This window comes from Gymnodraco acuticeps, unplaced genomic scaffold, assembly GCF_902827175.1.
Source record: "Gymnodraco acuticeps unplaced genomic scaffold, fGymAcu1.1, whole genome shotgun sequence".
Lineage (NCBI taxonomy): Eukaryota > Metazoa > Chordata > Actinopteri > Perciformes > Bathydraconidae > Gymnodraco > Gymnodraco acuticeps.
In genome coordinates this window covers 1,524,954-1,544,376 of record NW_022989755.1, presented here as the reverse complement: position 1 = coordinate 1,544,376, position 19,423 = coordinate 1,524,954, and the positions used below count along the sequence as shown (strand labels likewise).

Here is a 19,423-nt window from a genome sequence, read left to right as displayed (position 1 = left end):
TTGTACAGAATATCCGTATGAAAATACGACACCCTCTGTCCTTTGACCCTCACATCGTACAAGGAAAAACTTCCAGAGAAAACCCACAGTTTAAAGGGAAAAAATGGGAGAAACCTCAGGGAGAGCAACAGAGGAGGGATCCCTCTCCCAGGACGGACAGACGTGCAATAGATGCCGTGTGTAAATCGAAGAGATAATACATTTTACAGCATAGGTAGACCAAATGTTTGGAAATGCATGTGTTTATAATAAGAAGATGAATCCACGAGGATGTCAACAATCCTGTGGGAGCCATCAGGGAAGTATGATGAGAGTCAGGCAGGACCGCAGAGACAGGTTCAGCCACGACTCGAAGTCCAGGACTCAAATCCGGAACTCAGGATAGAGGATCCAGGACACAGGACCGCAGCAACAGGATCAGCCTCGACTCAGGATCCCGGCGTAGATATAGACACAAAAAATACATTTGGGGGAGGCTGGGTTAATCGGAACATGAGAGTACACAGGTACAGACAGACAGAAGGAAGAAGTAAGGTGTCCCCCGACAGTCCAAGCCTATAGCAGCTAAACTAACGTGTCTACGTACATGCACCCCCTTAGCATAGGTTGAGGGAAAAGGGTAGCAAGTAAGAAGTAAGGAACAGAGGTGGAGAGGCACAACGTATCTACGTACATGCACTGGGGCGGCTGTGGCTCAGTGGATAGAGTGCTGGACTTCGAAATTAGGGGGTAGCAAGTTCGAGTCCCACTGCAGTCAGCATGTCGTTGTGTCCCTGGGCAAGACACTACTTCACCCCATATTGTTCCTGTGGGGATTGTCCACAGTATTGAATGTAGGCCTATGTAAATCGCTTTGGATAAAAGCATCTAACAAATGACATGTAATGTAATGCACTCCCTTAGGATAGGTTGAGGGAAAAGAGTAGTAGGTAAGAAGTAGGGAACAGAGGTGGAGAGGCACAACCTATCTACGTGCATTCCCTTAGGATAGGTTGAGGGAAAAGGGTAGCAAGTAAGAAGTAAGAAACAGAGGTGGAGAGGCACACACAGGGAGAAAGGTCCCCACTGGAACCTGAATTGGAATTGGTGAGAGGTAAGGAGGTACGCTGTGAATACGGTCTAAACACTCCCCGGCCGGAATAGGCTTCTCTGCAACCTGTTACCCTCTAATAGAACCTCGAGAGGTCAGAGAGGGGAAAGGTCCAAAAAATCCATAGATGAGAGTGCTTAATACATGTATTTTGTGCAATAGCATGCTGGTTAATTGGTGGATTGATATGCCTGTGCTCAATAACATGGATTTGAACTAACTTGTGCACAAAATGTAAGATAGATAAGCCTGTTGTGTACTAGTGTTATTTACATCTTTAATTTCAGGCTGTGTAGACTGGGAGGGAATGTGTTTATATTTTAGTTTGTTACATTCCAAAACAAATGCAAATGTGTTCCTGCTCTAACTTCCAAATCAATGGAGCATTGTATCACTCCACTGGACAAATAGGCAGGGGCGGTTCTAGGGGGGGCAGGGGGGGCCAGTGCCCCCCTAACACTGACCTCTGACCCCCCCTGTTTTTTTAAATGTATATTTTCTGGTACTCGGTTTGCGAAAAACCGCAGGATTGTGTTGCTGTAATGTGAGATTGTGCAGACACCTTTATGTAAAGTAGAGATGTAACTGTTCATTGCCTTTATTTTTATATAAATATGGTGTTAGTGCAAACATTGCACTATAACTTAAGCTGAAGCTAACAGTAATAACTATAAGATCTATCTGAAATAAATAAGTTTACTGAAACAAATACCAATAACTGTATTGCATTGTTTTCTTATGCGCAATTACTTCATACTGTCTAGTTCTCTTTTTCGTCCTGCATTTATTGTGCCCCCCTCAGAAAAGAACTGGTCCCCCCAGTCAAATTGGTCTAGAACCGCCACTGCAAATAGGACACACCTCTTATTATTATATATATGGTTTTCTGTTTTATAAGAGCTGTTTCCAAAGTATTCTTCAAATGTTTTAAATAATCATATGAAAAAGTAGCTTTACAGGTATACTAATTCAACAATGGTTATGCTGATTCATATCAGAAAGACAATAACGAGAAAAAAAAGAAGACCAACAACTGTTAATGGAATTACGTGTATTGAAAATATCGTGAACTTTTATTTCAGAATAGAATACAGTTGAAATGTGACATTATCATTCAGACTGACAACCTTTTGAACCTTCTGGGCAGCAGGAGTTGTTGGCATGGCTGTGATATTGTCGGGTTTTGTTAAGTGCTCTGATGATGCTTTAATATCCCTCGTGACAGGAGCACCTCCGTTTACAGCGATGCCGTCACGGGTTGGATGAAGTTGGCACATCAGGGCCCATTTGTTGCAAGTTAAATCAAATGATTGAACATTTGCACTGGGCGTTAGAAATTGTATCTTCTAATCTAAACCTCTATTTGCGTTTACAGCACTTTGATGTTGTCATTCTACCCTTCTACCCTAACGTAAATGTGTTTTCAGAATAAAAACAACGTTCCATCGGGGGCTTCAGCCTGTAAACATGGACCTCTGTTAGATTTGTTTTGAGCCTTTTTGTCTTCACTGACGGGACGTGAAGAAGATCAGGAATGGATGCAAGTCATAAGGCATTAGGTTGTTTCCTGACTCTTAGGGATACATTTGATATATTTTCCTGCCAAATCTTGGAGTGCATTAAACAGGTTCAAGTTAGAACATTTTTTTAAACAAAATTTAGCCAATAAAGGGAAAAATAACTAAATAAATAAAAAAAGGTAAGAAAAGCATTCCGCACACCAGAATTGAAAATGAGCATTAACATCAATGCATCAGAAATTTTGCAATGACTATTAGCTTTGTAGGACATCAAAGGGAAACCAGACCCCGTCTCAGAAATCACCACGGCAACAGTTCTGATGATCCAAAAAGCGGTGCAGCTCCACAGTACGTTACAAAAATAGACAAAGCTCTGCCATTACAGTCACTGATAAAACACCTTACCACAACACCTACTACAGTATATTATCATGCATGGGTGGCATGTTGTTTTGTAACACCAGAACTGTCACATGTAGGCTGGCTGCTACATCGACCAATGAGATCGCTGCTGCAGATGTTTCTGGCCAAAATAGGGGCGTGTTGGATAAAAAGAGGAAGCAAAGCCACTGATGCCACAATTTTACAAAACTTCCACAATGATGTTGAGTGAAGAAGCAATATCGACTCAGGTGTGCTCTATTGGACCGTTGAGATTGTTATAAGTAACAATTGGCACTATGATATATTCATTAAAAAAACACAAAAAGTTGCTTAAACATAGCATGGTTCTAAGTACATTTACGATTCAATGGCAGTTTTAATATAATGATAAATGTCTCACTTATATTGCCTTTCTCGATCCAATTACTGTACAGACTAAATACAGTACATTTTAATCTTTGACTTTCCACATATTTGGTTTGGTTTTCTGCATTAGAAAACCAGGTTACTCACTGCATGACTCTGCTGTCAGTATAGTTATAATAAGAAGGTCTGGGTTCCCTCACGGCCCGTCTACACTACAGGCATCAAAAAAATCTTGAAGCTGGGCGTGTCTGAAGCTTGGCGATTTTTTGCGAGCAACGCGACATACAAAGCAATAGCAATGTTAAAACGAAGTAAACTGGATATAAACTCCCCAAACAGGCGAAAACTTACCAGTTTCACCCACTGTCTCCCTCCATGCATGGTTCCTCCGGTTTGTATCCCGGTAAATAGTCTGGTCGTAAAGAACCGGGTGATTTGCTACCGTAATTTCTCGTTTGGAATATGAGGAAATTAACTGCGGTCTGGCTCTCCCAGCTTGCACGCGGTTTGATTGGCTAGCGCTTGTACTGGCGGGATTTGCATAAACGGGATTTGATTGGCTGATGCCAGCTTCGAAAGCATCGGGAGCATCAAAAGTTGAACATTGCTCAACTTTTGATGCTCACGATGCTTGCAAAGCCATGCTCCGCTCCCCACAATGCAGTTCGGCGAAGATTCAAAATTTGCTACGTCACCCCATTCAAGTGAATGGGCGAAGCGTTGAAAGCATTTTTCGATGCCTGTAGTGTAGACGGGCCGTCACTCTTCCATCATGTGCCATATTTCATTAAAGCAAGCTGCTTTTTAGCAAATATGGTTCAAAATCTCATCCCTATTTCTTTCCAGATCTTTAAAGCGCTCAAAAAGTTAGCTAACTGTATATCAGAACGGTAAAAACTGGCTGTACACTGCAGTACAGAAAACAGCCTCCAATCAGTATCTTATCAGTTAAAACATTGTAACTCCATATTTTCAGTGCTCCACGTCTTGTCTATTTTTGATTAATATTTGAGTAATACTTACATAAAAATTATCGGCTACATGACTGATCTTGAATGAAGGATGCACACCAAAGTGGCGAAAACAGCAGAGAATGAAGTTGAAAATGCATCTACTTCAAATCTAAAACATCTTTGCAAGACCTTGGTCTGACTGAACAATAGAAACCAAGGCCAAGAGCTTAGCGAAAGGTGTTTTTTTTTTTTATCCATCTTGAACAATTTGTTAAGTTACAGCTACAAAAACCACAAAAACAAGCAAAATCTGGTCAGGGCCCTCATGACGATGACCTATTATCCTCAAAGGATGAGAAATGTATAGCTGTCAAAGGACTGTGAAGCTTCTTCTTCTTCTTCTTCTTCTTCTTCTTCTTCTTTTCGGTTGTTCTGCCTTCGAAGCTGACTCGACGATCCTAGCCACTCCGGGGGCTTCCGTCTCCGGTGCGCTGTATCCGGGACGCCACCACTTCGTGGGACACCCTCTTGCGGTCTTTGGCCAGGCCCAAGAAGCACATGGTGTTGATGAAACCAGTGGTAATGTTCCATTTGATGCCAAACTCACTGGTTGCATAGTCAAAGGGGAACGTGTGGTGGTAGTTGTGGAATCCCTCACCTGTAAGGTAAAGGAAACAGTGGTGAATAAACAAAACTAAATAAAGCTACTACTGAATGATGTTGAAGGAGTTGTGTTGTTTTGTTAGCTAGAAGGATAACTTTAGCCCAATCTAAGTGCAGTCAGACTTCCTTGTGCATTCTTCACATCATTCCATAATTTTTTTTAAAAAGGGACTTTAAAGATGCCATTACTGTTAGACCAGTGACTCTGACTGACAGGTGTGTATCGGTAACAAGAGCATACATTACCTCTAAATGCAATAGTGTAATTTACGGTGACAATACATCAAAGTGTAAATTACAAACTAGTGAAGTATTATTATAAATCATGAGTCCAACCTAATTTCCTGTCTTGTTCTTGAGTTATGTTTTCTTTTGTCACAGAGTACAGGTTCATGCGTAATACATACCTAGGGCACTGAACGCAACAAACTTGTTCTCCCTGGGGTTGATGTGGTGATCATAGGGCCTGTTTCCCCACATGTGAGCCGCGCTGTTCACCAGCCAGGTGGCGTTCAGGACCAAGGTGTACCTCAGAAGAGCGGGGACGAAGTAGGCCACCCACAGAGACTCCCCCCACAGGTACCAAGGCACAAACATGGGGACGAAGAAGCACATGAGCAGCACAGAAGCCTTGTAATACCTGTTGAGCAGATTTGAGAGTGGGCGGAGAGCAGAATGAATGGAGTTGTTTACATAGCACACCATAGACATTAAACACACAAATGTTCTTCCTTTCAGACGTGAGACTGTTCAAATAATACTTTTACTCAAAATGACAGTTTGCATTGAGGCCAACCTTGAGTCAATCTCAATGTGCGCGAAAGACATGTGGGTAATTAAACGAGTTAAACCAGAATAACTACAGACATAGACACATATCTGCAGCAGAGGTGGGCACATTGTAGTTGAGTTTAATTGTGATTTGTTTGCTCTGCATTTGATTTCCCAAACACAATACTGTGTGTTTTCTTTCCCCACTGCCTTCCAGATGAGTAAGGTGACTTATTTTTGATGACAAAAATCAATAATTGACAGAAGCTACTTACTTCTTTTGAAACATTACAACTTTGTCGGCCAACAGGTCATGGACTTCCAGCTTGCGTCCCTTCTCGATGACATCAGGGTGTTTGCGGACCATCAGCCAGCCAATGTGAGAGAAGAAGAACCCCCGGACGGCGTTGTGAGGGTCAGCATCCGTCTCGGAATATTTGTGGTGAACCCTGTGGTCTCGAGCCCACTCATAGATATCATTCTGCGGGTTCAAGTAAACACAGAGATGACATACACTGTGGACAACACCTGGCACTTAGGCAGTAGTGAAAACTGCTATTATCACAATGCTAAGTGTGTGCTTGCTTGTGTTTGTGCAGATCTTTTAGATGTAGGTACCTGAAATGCCATTGAGTTCGCAACACCAAGAAAGATCTTTAGAGGTAATGAGGCCTTGTAGGATCTGTGACTCCAGAGGCGATGAGCTCCTGCAGTAACCCCTAAAGCACTTATCACAAAACAAAATAGGGCTGTGGGGAGAAATGCAAAAACAAATGAGTACTACTAATTCATTTTAATGTTATGTCAGCGCATCATCTATTTTCTATTCAAAGCTACTGTAGTAGGATGACCCTGCAACAAGTGTTATATTGTGAGTGAGTCACCTATGTTTCATTGTTATATCATTGCAACAGCAGAGGAGATAATCCCCTTTAACAGAGAAGAAGCTGAAATAATCATACCACCCTCACTGTAAGGCATTTTCTCTTTAAAAAAAGGCAGCATACTTGTGAATGTGTGCAAAGTTGATCTTCACAATACTAAGCTAGGATAGACGCTATACAATTAGAAAATATTGGTGTCTGTAAATGCTACTAGTATACAAACTGTAGTATCATATAATGTCCTTTGTTTTCTGTCATGTTTGTATTAATGTTTGGAACTAATTGAAGCAGGTCACCATTGTAAAAGAGGTCTATGATCTCAATGGGTTTTATCTGTATAAATAAAGGTTTTGAATTGAATTGAAATGATCTCATTGGTTTTCCTGAGGATCATATAAAAGTGCCCTTGCCGTAACGGGTTTTTTCTAGTTGTATAAGAGCTTGGATAACCATGAAGTGAGCATGTGCCAGCGCCACTCTCTGGGGATGCAATCACATCACATCAGATGATGACTGGGTGGATAAAACCATTTGATGATTGCATGTCTCTAAGACTGGAAATGCTGCCTCTGTGGTTTTGATTAGTCAGAACACACACACACAAGCGAAGCATTTGATACAATGTTTCAAGCTATAAAAGCAGCATGCAGTTGGCTTGAGTACAATTGATTTGTACTTTCTGTACTTTGACTTGAGGTGAGACAGTGACACATATTGTCTGGACAGTTGAGCTGACTGTTGTGAAGCAAACGGCATAAAAACATTCAGAAGTATATTTTGCCTGACTTTGTCTATTTGAGTCTGTAGATTTGTCTTGAATTCACTTGATTTAGATGCCTCACAATTATTTAAGAAATCAACTCAAGGATGCTCCCGACCCTTACTTAACGAAAACGTCATAGTTTGTCTGTCAATTGGTCTATGTTCCTGACAAGCACCTGCATTACAATCTGCAGCTTCAAAAAGACATGCTGTGACATAAAATCTCTGGTGATATATGCCTTGATCTATAATCCCACTACATGCAGGCTACTGGGAGGAGCGTGCACAGATCTATCCAGCCTGAGCCACCTTATTGCATGCACTAGCGGTGACATAACATTTGTGGGCCTGTGTACACTATGTACCCTACTAACCGGAAAATAAAATAAAAAGTCACTTTCAACACTCAGCCTGCGCAGAAATCATGTAACAGGTAGATTGTTTTACTCACACCAAAGCAAGGTCAAAGTAGATGCTGAGGGGACGAGGCACATGCCGTACACGGCTCCTATATGCAACAGAGTCATCATAAAGACATTTTTCCATACGATGACCGAGGGAGGTTTGGGGCCTTCTTTCTCTTTGTATGTGTGATCAAACATGTCTTCTCTGGGGGCCTCTGGAAGAACATTTCCGTTGCTCGCCTTGTGCTGCTGCTGTTTCTTCTCCAACGCCTCCGCCTCCGTCATTGTGTCTGCGTTTTGGTGTTGTTCTGAGCGGTACAAAAATAAATGGGACAAATTCGTAAATTCCGTGTTTTTGTGATGAGCCAACGGCAAATTATGTTATTTAATCTGTCGTTCGTTAGCCCCGGTAGGCTAGCAGGCGCCGCTGGTGAGGAAGAGGATGGTCATGTAACGTTGATGCTGCTGCAGCTGCTGACTTTTCACTGGAAGACGACATTTGCTGCGTTGCGTAACACAACAATTACACCTGTAGAACAAATAAAAGGAAGGTAAATTACTCACCAAAATAGAAGAAGAAGAGTAGAAAAAGAGGCTGCGGTTGTGTTTGGGAGATGTAGCTGATATAACTACAGTAACCCAGAAAGGGAGAGTGAACGTTAGCTCCGCAGCAAACGAATCAATAAGAGCTGGAGTTCGAGGTGCGACTGGCCAATCAGCGCTCGGATGCCGCCTCAAACTCGGATTCTGATTGGCTGACTGATCATCTGCTGTTCACCTTTTATTCATTCTCTTGCCAGATGTACCTCATATGGAGAGCTGCAGCTACTGTCTAGACCTGTATTGAATTAACTGCACACATATTTCCATTCACGCGTGGATTAACGAAATGGACAAGGTACCGGTGTGATACGAGCAGAATTACGAGTTGTTAAAAACAAGTTTATGTACACCAATCGGCAGAGGACCCCCGCCCACCCACGCAGGCAAATACGGGCTGCTTGTTCTGGCACGCCATCAACTCCATCTCATAATGAAACACATATGGAAACTAGTAAAAACATGCAAGTTAATCCATATCAAAGCCAGTAAAACACCCAAACATTCGTTGAAAACAACACGTTAGAGTAGCTCAACTCACTATGAGTGCCAACAATATAATAACATAAGTTTAGGAATATCAGATTTAGATTAGCGAATTTGAATGTAGGAGATGGTCCAGTGGAGCAGTGGATCCATATTCAAAATGGGTTGACAAATCCGTGATTTTTTATTATCATGACCTACATTAAACAGTAATGTAGAAATTCAAAGTTATCAGATAGCCTCCATCTAGTGGAGAAATCATGCAGCACACGAAGATAAAGTTAGAAATATGTTTGACATTTAACTTCAAAAACATTCTCAAATCACAAACGACGTGTTTTTATAGACCGTTTAATATTTAATATGATCCAAAAATATATATGCAGAAGGATTATTTTCCTACCTCGTCTGTGTAGTAACAACAGTAGACCATGGCATTAATGTGTCAAGGGATTTTGTGTAGCACTCATAAACTATTGCACTACACTAATGTTAGTGTATTTTTTTACATTTTTGCACAACAAATATTCACCAAAATCATCCAAAAGCATATTTCTACATAAGCAGTATGTAAGTGTAACCAGCATGAGACCATTTATGTGTGAAGTGATGTTGGGCACAACTCAGTGGTGGCTATATATAACAGTGGACTAATTGAATATTTCCACAAAATAAAAATCATAAACAAAATTCATGAATGTTATTTGGTAGTAGTAGAAGTGTATACTTGATTTTTAAGTGATTTGGTAGCACTTTACTGTAATGCCAGGAAAGTAACTGATCTGCATGGTAGAATAAATAATCTTTCTAATTTTACCAAACTGTTTTCTTGTTTTTATAGGCCTATTATTTGTTAAAGCCTGTAATTATGCTGTGTTATTTCATTGTTCTTGTGGTTAATATGCCTTAATGTATAATTTTCAATCAATACAAAACATATATATTAAAAAAGCTTAATGATCAATTTGCAGCATCCTCATGACGCCATCAGCAGGCGCCTGTATTTACTTCAGGTCCAGTTAGCTCGCTGCTGCTGCTGCTGCTGCTGCTGCAATGGAGGTAAACAGGGACGAAGCGGAGCGCTGCATCGACATTGCAACTGCGGCGTTAAGCAACGAGCAGCCGGAGAAGGCGCAGAGGTTCCTGGAGAAGGCACAGAGACTCTTCCCGACAGAGAAAGCGAAGGGTGAGTTTTTAAGATGGCCGATGTAAAGGGCGCTTCAGCCGGGGAGGACCGCAGCATCATCACCTGCAGCATCACCTGCTTCCCGGGTCTGCTGCAGCTGGGCCTTTGGTAGCTAACGAGCTAGCTGCTTTACTTTGTTATAATGTCGCAAACGCTTACTCTAGCTATTATATGTTATGGAATATTATGTACACCTGCTCACCATGTAACAGATATGCTAAGTGTCATTTGTTTTCAGTTGCTTTTTATTAGATATCTTAGGAAGTCTGGGATTGGTTTAAGCCAGTTTTATATTATCACTCACTGTTAATGGTTAACATATACATTATGCCATAGACCCAGCCATTCCAGCAACTAAGACATACCATAATACTCACATACAAGAAATAGCTAATATGAAACAGCACAGTGATAGGCCTGAACATGACATGCATTGGGCCAAATACTCAGCCCTCAACTAAACACACAACAATTGCAGTAAATCCTTAATACATGTTAATTACCCGCAAACAACTTGGGTTAGAGTACAGGTTTAGTGTATCCCATGTACGGCTGATCAAAATGGTCAAGCAGTGTGTTTAAAAAATGTTTTGATACATGTAGGTGTATGAGAGAATTGGATATAAGTCTGGGAGATTTGGCTTATGAGTTATATTACAGTGTACCACTGAGTTTATATGACAGCTTTTAGTGAGCTTTCTTCTTCTTCTTCTTTTACTGTCTGACATATTTCCTGTGTCTATAACATACCCTATTCAATCGTCACACCAATATGTAAATTATGTTATAAAATAGCTCCAAGGCGTTTCTTGGGGACCTTAAATGCTGCACCACTGTTAATTCTCAGGTTATGACTGTCACATAAATGTTTGTTTCTATATGTAGACATTTGGTCAAAGATAATGTAATATTTGAGTTTTTTAATGAATATGACATGAAATATGATTGAAATCCTTTGCAATTTTAATGAGAATGTTGTCCTATTGCTTTTCAAATCTCAAATTGAAACGGATAATAGAGTTAAACTATTCAAACTGATTAGTGGAATGACAGAAAAATAGTCGCCATCTATTTTAGTAATCCATTAATTGTTAAAGTAATATTTCATGCAAAGTCGCAGGATTTTGTTTCTTAAACATGGAGAATTCATGCTTTTCTCATTTTTATACCATTTTATACTGAATATCTTTGTGTTTGAGTTGACAAAAGAAGACAAGACATCACCTTGAACTTGATAAACTAGGATGGACTTTTTGCATTATTTTCTGACATTTTATACACCAAAAAATGAATTTAGAATGTAATAGGCAGATAAACTGATAATTGAAATAATCAGTAGTCGCTCCAATAGATAATAAAAACATAGATATTGGTACGTTTCTAAAAGGGTCCACTACTGACCATATTGTATTAAGGCTCTTGCAATATAAAACTGTTCTAGTAACCTGAAAATCAATCCAACAAACACGCCTTGTATTACAGCGTATGTTATTTGGAAAATGTTGACTTCAAGTGTTGGCCTTCAGCTGTGCCTTTTCAGCTCCCATGTTGAGTTCTTGTCTGAATATCTTTTAACATTTCCTGTTCTTGAATCCCTTCTAGTACTGCTGGAGATGATAGCAAAGAATGGCTTCACACCTAGAGGTGGTCACTCAGACTTTAATGGACAATCAGGTCCTCGACAGCGGCAACCAAACAGTGACGATACCAGACCTGAAGCAAAGCCCTCAGAAAAATCCTACACAGCAGACCAGTTGGATTCTGTGAGGAGGTAAGACGGATAATCATGTACATCTGGTATTTATTTAAAGATCCCATGTCATGCTTTTCCGGTTATTACCCGTCCCCTTGTGTGTCATGTAGCTTTTTATGCATGTAAACGGTCTGCAAAGTCACAAACCCTCAAAGTGCACCCTGTAGCGCAGCGGTGTCAAACTCAATTTCATTGTGGGCCACATCAGAATTATGGTTGCACTCAAAGGGCCGGTTGTCACATTAAGACTATATAAATCTACATATATAAATATATCATATATTAAATAATGTATTACATTACATTATTGGCTCTGCATTGGATTATTATCAGTTGTGGTAATAACTTCATAAATAATTACGTCTGAAAGCAGAAGTCTAGGGCAAATAGTTTAAAGCAAATATTCAACAATTACACTAATTGTTATACTATATTGTTTGCAAGCTCTTGTGGGCCACATCAAAGGAGGTCATGGGCCGGATTTGGCCCGCGGGCCTTGAGTTTGACACCCCTGCTGTAGCGAGTACAACTCTAACACAGAAAAGACCTGTCTAAGCTGCCCCAGAACGCCTCGTTGAAGATTTTTATTTTTCCATTTTTTTCTTCCTGGGTCGTAGTGACGTAAGGGGCTAAGTGACGTAACGGCTACGGACTTCCTCACACACACACTCACTCAGCCTTATCTTTTCTCAGCCGCAGCTTCGTGGATTTCTCAGCCTGAACTCAACCTGAGCACACACACAAACTCACAGCCAGGCTACAAGTGTGTGTGTGTGTGTGTGTGTGTGTGTGTGTGTGTGTGTGTGTGTGTGTGTGTGTGCTCAGGCTGAGTTCAGGCTGAGTTTCACGTTGTCTCGCTGTCTCGCAGACCCCACGCAGCAACCAGGAAATGAACCCAGCTCACACTGTCCGCTCCTCGCAGCAGCGAGCCGCGCAACGTCCCGCCAACACGGCACCCAGACCCCACGCAGCATTCTCATCTGTTTGTCATTGCTGGTGTCATTTTCTGGATGCTAACGCCATTGTAAAACATAATCACTGATGTTCCGCTGTAACGGTGGTGGACTCATCAGAACAGAGTGGGCGAGCTGACCAATCAGAGCACACTGGGCTCACAGGGAGGAGGGGGGGGGCAGGAGCTCCAACAAGCCGTTTAGGACAGAGTATACACACATACTATACAGAGATGCTGTGAGAAACCAATGTGATTTTGGAACAATGTAAATCTATTCTAGTAGACCTCAACAATGGAATTATGATCAGTAGAAAGGGCCATGACATGGGACCTTTAAATACTTTATTTAAGACATGTTTGATATATTGTTAGCATTGATGCTGCACCTTACACTGAGACTCATGTGCTCTCTACACAGGATAAAACAATGTAAAGACTTCTATCAAATTCTCGGGGTCCAGGCGGACGCTTCAGAGGATGAACTCAAAAGATCGTACAGAAAACTTGCTTTGAAATTCCATCCAGACAAGAATCACGCTCCAGGTGCTACGGAGGCTTTTAAAGGTGACAAGCATGACTTTTCATTCATACGGAAAAGGTATAGTTCCACATGAAAAAATGTAATGAAATACATGTCATGCAGAAATCCTAATCAAACGCTATAAACATGGATACACAATGTGTCTTTTCACCCTGTTTTGTGATGCTCAAACAAACGTCTTAATTCATTTCATTTCCAACAGCTATTGGGAATGCGTATGCTGTTCTGAGTAATGCAAGCAAAAGACTACAGTACGATCAATGCGGCGAAGAGAAGACAAATCCTTCAAGCAGCGGCCCAGAGAATGAAAACTTTGAGGCGGATATTTCCCCTGAAGACCTCTTCAACATGTTCTTCGGAGGAGGTTACCCCTCAAGTTAGTGCCACTGCTTTCTGCTTTTATGCCAAGCTGTAAGAATATTTGATTGTAACACTTGTCATGATGTGTTTTTTAAGTGCTACGTGTGCTGCTTTAATCTAGGCAGTGCTAGCATGTACGCTAATGGGCGGATGCGTAACCAAAGGCGAGATAGAAGAGAGCGACCGCGCGAGGTGAGTTCGGGTTTATCATCACAGCTCATAATGTAAAGCTATTGTTAAACAGCATGAGAAGACATTGAGTTATTAGTAATTTCACTTTTATGCATTTACCAATATTCAACTGTCTTTCAGAGATATTAAAATCTGTGAGGTTTTGACACTGAGATGTTTTCATTGCAGGGGGGCTTCGCTCTGTTCGTGCAGGTCATGCCCATCCTCATCCTGGTTATTGTGTCCGCCCTCAGTCAGATCATGGTCAACAGCCCCCCCTACAGCCTCAGCTACAGGCCGTGAGTGTGATCCTTTTATCTGAAGGCCTGCCAAATAAGGATGTTAAATAACAAACTGATGTTCTGCACAAAATCTATTGATTTAGAACAAATTTCATCATCGATTTCATACTTGTTATATGTTATTGCTCTTTTTGCACAAGCCAGATAGCAAAGAATGATGTCACTGAAAAAGTACTTATACATCCATGGCATTTGCTGGTGTTTTGCTTCTAAGCAGATCCATTATATCGACTTTTCAGTTTCTTATTCTTCCAAATAATCACAGTCTTCTTCTGCTTTTGAAAGGTGTGCCGGCTCCATTTGTCCAGCCTCCCTCCATGTTGTCTGCCTTTGTGTTTTAGATGCACTTCTGTGAGCCGTTATCAGCCATGACTCATGTTAACAACAACAGACCATGCCATGTCATGTTTGCGTGCTGAGTTCGGTCGTCTAATCTGTTCCACACTTTGTGCTGTCTTCACGCAGGTCTGCAGGCTACACACAGAAGAGGCTGACGATGAGCCTGAAGGTGCCATATTATGTGGGGGAGCATTTCTCCAGGGAGATCACTGGACTGAATCTGAAGAACTTAGAGCGGACGGTGGAGGATGATTTTATTTCCAACCTTCGCAACAATTGCTGGAAGGAGAAGCAACAGAGTATGTTTGCCAATAAAAACAAATGATTTATTTATTTAGGTTGTGTCTGCCATAATCAGTTCTGGGAAAATGATTAAAGACATATTGCCCCTCATTAATTGTTTTTGTTGTTTCCTGCAGAGGAAGGAATGCTTTACAGAGCTCGCTATTTTGGAGACAACGATCTGTACCAAAAAGCACAGAGGGCTCGCACACCGAGCTGCGCCAAGCTGTCAGAGATCACAGCTTCATTACATGGTTGATGCTGCTATAATCATCAACAGTAAGCCCTTTCACATGTTCTCTCCTTTATTAACACAATTTGTAACGACTGCCTGCATGTTTTGTTTAATTATAGTAAGTTGTTGTTGTTCTTCTTGTCTCTACTGTAGGTTTCCAGAATTAACACATAAGTTGATTGGCTGTAAATAGAGGCTTTCTGGAGACTGATGATGACTCGACAAGCAACAAAAACCAGCACCAATCTGCATCGAATCCCCCCACACAAACTGGTTTGAAGCCGTGTGTGGATTGTAGTCTATGAATCTAAAAGATATTATAAATATAATGTTTTGAAATGGAACAAATAACTTAAAATAGCTTGTCATCCTGACAAGAATGAGGTTTGGGAAGCATCCAAGCCCCCGTTATGAGCCATGAAGTTAGCAGAGGTCACTTTATTGTTTATGCAAGAATGCAGTATGAAGCCAGAGCATAGTGAGGTTACATATAGTCGTGCAGTAGGGATGTTATTTATGTAACAGTTTATTAGACACCACTTCCTCTTTTATTTTACAGAGCAGGGACGAAGGAGGGTTTATTGTTTTGTCTTAAAATGCAATTTCTGAAACTATGCAGGAATAATGTGAAACCTCTGATGAATATACACTCATGTCCAAGCTTTTTCAGACACTTTAACACCTCAGATTTGTCATCTTTGTCTATGTGTGTGCGTGTGTGTTAGTGTGTGTGCGAGAGATAACAAGGAAATGTCCCTTTTTATGTTTTGCCTATTTAACTTTCATATGGGTAAAATGTTATGCTTCAACTTAATGGCACTTCACAATAAAAGCCAAGGGAATGAGAGATGTGCCTACCCACAGAGTGGGGCTTTGACAGGTTTTAAGTATTATGTCTCTTGATGAACATCAACTGTTGGAAAAAGCAATTTTTATCACACCTTTTGTTTATATTATGCTATTTATGCTTTGTATTATTTATTAGACTAAGAAAATAATGCAAATCTTGCTCACTTTTCCACAATGTTTTTACTCCCAGATGAAAATAAATATGAATGCTTAAAACGTGTTGGAAGTCATGCATCGCTCTGAGCAGAATAAACACAAAGACTAAAGCTCAGTCAGCACATTCAGCTCGTAAATTCTGCGGGGCCGCTGACTACGGGCCTTTCTCATTTCTCTCATTTATATTCCTCGAATCCTCGGTCCTCCGGTAGTGACCCGGAAATGGATTTCAGCGCGCCATGTTGAAAGACATCTAATTTCTCTAAATGCACTTCGAGGATCGAGGGGACTGGGAACGGGAAACACGGCTCTGTGCACGTACACATTTTGGGGAGACGAGAGAAACGCAGGAAATACAGAGTCAAATTCTATCACCGCAGAGCATATGTACTCAGCTGTTATTGGTAGATGTTGCCCCTCTGCTTTTTATTTTTGGCTTGCCAGAAATGTAACTTTATCAAGAAACATACACCATTATCCCTCACTTAAACTCAGGGCCGTCCCTCTCTACAGGTAGATCGCACAGACTGCGTGGGCCTTGGGCCTCACCTCGCGGAGGGAGCCTCAACTGAGCCGCAAATGCGGCACACCTATGCGCTTATGCACCTTTTCACTCTTGCCCCCCCCGCGTAACTTTGTGTGGGGCCTCAAGTTGGCCAGGGACGGCCCTGCTTAAACTGATATCTTAGTATTCTGGTATAGTCATTTATACTGCATTATATAAAACCTCCCAATTTTCCATAGAAGCCTGAATCTGGATCTAAAATTGCTAATGGATGCCCTTTAAATTGTTAGTTTAGGCCTTGTAACTAGTTCGCCAGGACTTTGTATGACTTGCTTGAAGTGAATAGATCTGCACTTTCCTTGTTGTTCGGAGTTTGAACATCTATGGTTTTTGCACTTATTGTAAGTTTGAGAGTGTGATCCTTTTATCTGAAGGCCTGCCAAAAAAGGACTGTTCTGCAAAACAATCTATTGTTTTAGAACAAATATTATCAAGTGGATTTCATACTTGTTATTGCTCTTTTTGCACAAGCCAGGTAGCAAAGATTGATGTTGTCACTGTAAAAGTAGACATACATGGCAATTGCAGGTTTGCTCCTAAGTAGATTCATTATATTGACTTTTCAGTTTCCAAATAATAATGTTCAGAGTTTGAACATATGGTTTTTGCACTTATTGTAAGTCGCTTTGGATAAAAGTCAGCCATATGAAATGTAATGGAGGCTTTGATAAGTTTCATAAAGACAGGAAAAGAGAATTGTTAAAAAAAATAATTTATTTGCAGTCGTGAAAGTACAAAAACAGTGCAATGTTATGAGTATTTGAATGTCAAATAAATAAAGTTGAAAGCAGGACAGGTCCACACAAATACAAGATCAAGTTACATTTGAGATTGCAGAGAAACTGCACAATGAAGTGCTGGTAAGCCTTTACTCTGGAATTCAAGCAGTCACTAGGGTTCCTAATGATTTGCCTGGTGTACAATTCATCACTTGGTGTACATTACAATTAATTAGCATGTATAAAAAGAAAAAAACACAATGGTCTTCAATGACTTTAATCATAGCTAGCTGCCATTGTACGTTTCAATAGAAACTGAGGTACGCACTTTAATACTCGCAAAATGACTTTCTTAACCACATACGATGGTTAAACATCGTAGTTTAAAAAGCAAAATCTGCTTCAGGTACCATAAACTTCCTTACAGTAGAACAATAGGCTACATCTGGTCAATGTCCATCCTTCTGAAGGCATCATAAACATGGAGTTATAATAATAAGGCCCTTCTGTAAGCTTAACTGGGCGTTTTTAAAATAATAAAACATCGACAGTCCCTTATATTTCTTAACATTCCTCAATGAGCAGCTCTTCAGAACAATAAAGTTTCTTCTTGATCACCCGGAAACCAGTGCTAAGTTTAATAGCTCGTCTCACTACTGGAGTGGAAGGAGACTTTGTGCTAAAAAGTCCTTGGATCTTAGGCCACAGCCCACCTGACTCAAGCCTCAACACCAGAGTCAGCTGAAAGGTGGGGACAAGGTAAGGGTCCACAGATAACTGAGCCATACTCTCACACACGGCCTCTTGCTCCACACAAAGGTCGATGAGAGCCCCTCTTAAGCCGCAGGGCTCACTAGCTGCCAGGTGAAGGAGCTCTTGTCCGATGTGTTCCAGAAGTTTCTCAGGGATCAGCAGTTTGGAGCACCTCAAGGCACAGTCAGAGTCTTTGGCTTCTTTCAGGCTTCCTGCAATAAGTTCCACTACTTCTTTCAGAATGGTCTCCTCCATTGGATCATAAAACAGGTCTTCATTGCAAGGAGACCGGTCACCGCATACATCTGACCCTGTTGGCAAACAACAATGGGGTAAGAATTGGGAACATGACACACAAAAAAAAAATGGGAATAGAGATAATTTGAATGACTGTAAGAAATAATTGCAGCTGTTGTTTACCTGATTCTGAGAGATCACTCCTGCTGCCATTGTTGGACCCAGACTCAATACTGCTGTTGTTGGCAGATGTGCTGAAATCAGCCAATCTTTGCACAAGTTTGCCCCAGGACAGCCTCCTAGGACTGCTGTCCACTGGGGACGGGGGTGAGCTGCCGATATCAGTGGGTGAAGAGAGAGCAGGCATCTTTGCAGAATTCAGTATCAGCTGCTTCTGTGGTCAGCTGTTAGTGAGGAGACAAAGACAACAGATAAGCACTCAAACTTGAGACAAAATACACAACTCAAAAGTTAAATAAAGGATAATTTAACCCACAAGTAACATGCGTTTTCAGTGATTGTTAAGGTTGAATGACAAGTTTACAGAATGACAGACCTTTGTTAACGGTAGCTAGCAACTGTTAAACTGTTTAGATTTGAAACCAAGCTGACAAAATAATCAACGGTGACATAGTACTTACAGGTTACTTAACAACGGTGCGGTTGAAGTCCGTTGTCGATGTTTTAGGAAGGTATTTGAAGGCTTATTGTCTGCAAAAACAACCATCTGGTAGCTTCTATGCCCTACACCTCCTCATTCAAAGACCAGCTGCCGAGCTCTGCGGTTTATCCTCGCAACAATGGTTATATACAGGCTGCTAGGCCACGCCTATTTACATCCAGCCAGCCAATCAAAAAGAGAGGCACGGCTTCGGATCTGTATCTTGCCTGGTAACATGCCAGCAGAGAAGAAAGAAAAACAAGAGGTGGAGAAGGGGGGCTAGGGTGATGAATAGCAGACCCCAGTGTTGTGGAAATATACAGGGACATGTCTGGGCTTGCAAGGATAATATAATATTTTTATTTATTCAATATCCTTTATAAGCATATACAAATGAAACACATCCAGTGCATGTATTGATAGCATTGAATAAAATCCATGCAGGCTGATCTGGTTGAGTGTTGCAGTGAACATTA

At 41.1% G+C, this 19,423-nt stretch overlaps 3 protein-coding genes across 4 annotated transcripts; 1 reads left to right on the top strand and 2 right to left on the bottom strand.

The window, feature by feature from the left end:
- Positions 1–4,540: 4,540 nt before the first annotated feature.
- scd (stearoyl-CoA desaturase (delta-9-desaturase)) lies at positions 4,541–8,538 on the bottom strand. Its single transcript, XM_034212216.1, has 6 exons — positions 8,362–8,538; positions 7,845–8,105; positions 6,366–6,496; positions 6,023–6,228; positions 5,384–5,616; positions 4,541–4,971 (listed from the first exon to the last, which is right to left on the bottom strand). Exons 2-6 carry the CDS (start codon positions 8,080–8,082, stop codon positions 4,772–4,774), a joined length of 1,008 nt encoding a protein of 335 aa, XP_034068107.1. The 5' UTR covers positions 8,083–8,105; positions 8,362–8,538; the 3' UTR covers positions 4,541–4,771.
- Positions 8,539–9,869: 1,331 nt separating this feature from the next.
- Positions 9,870–16,057, top strand: dnajb12b (DnaJ heat shock protein family (Hsp40) member B12b). 2 transcript variants are annotated; one of them, XM_034214187.1, is made up of 9 exons: positions 9,870–10,069; positions 11,672–11,840; positions 13,196–13,341; positions 13,521–13,694; positions 13,800–13,870; positions 14,039–14,148; positions 14,617–14,789; positions 14,910–15,051; positions 15,161–16,057. In XM_034214187.1, the coding sequence occupies exons 1-8, from the start codon at positions 9,937–9,939 to the stop codon at positions 15,029–15,031; spliced, it is 1,098 nt and encodes a 365-aa protein (XP_034070078.1). In that variant the 5' UTR covers positions 9,870–9,936; the 3' UTR covers positions 15,032–15,051; positions 15,161–16,057. The 2 variants fall into 2 exon arrangements, with proteins under 2 accessions (XP_034070078.1, XP_034070068.1); XM_034214177.1 differs by having other exon boundaries at positions 15,127–16,057.
- A 1,215-nt stretch (positions 16,058–17,272) lies between these two features.
- Positions 17,273–19,062, bottom strand: ddit4 (DNA-damage-inducible transcript 4). The gene is made up of 3 exons (XM_034214026.1): positions 18,928–19,062; positions 18,470–18,690; positions 17,273–18,360 (listed from the first exon to the last, which is right to left on the bottom strand). Exons 2-3 carry the CDS (start codon positions 18,651–18,653, stop codon positions 17,861–17,863), a joined length of 684 nt encoding a protein of 227 aa, XP_034069917.1. The 5' UTR covers positions 18,654–18,690; positions 18,928–19,062; the 3' UTR covers positions 17,273–17,860.
- Between the last annotated feature and the right edge of the window lie 361 nt (positions 19,063–19,423).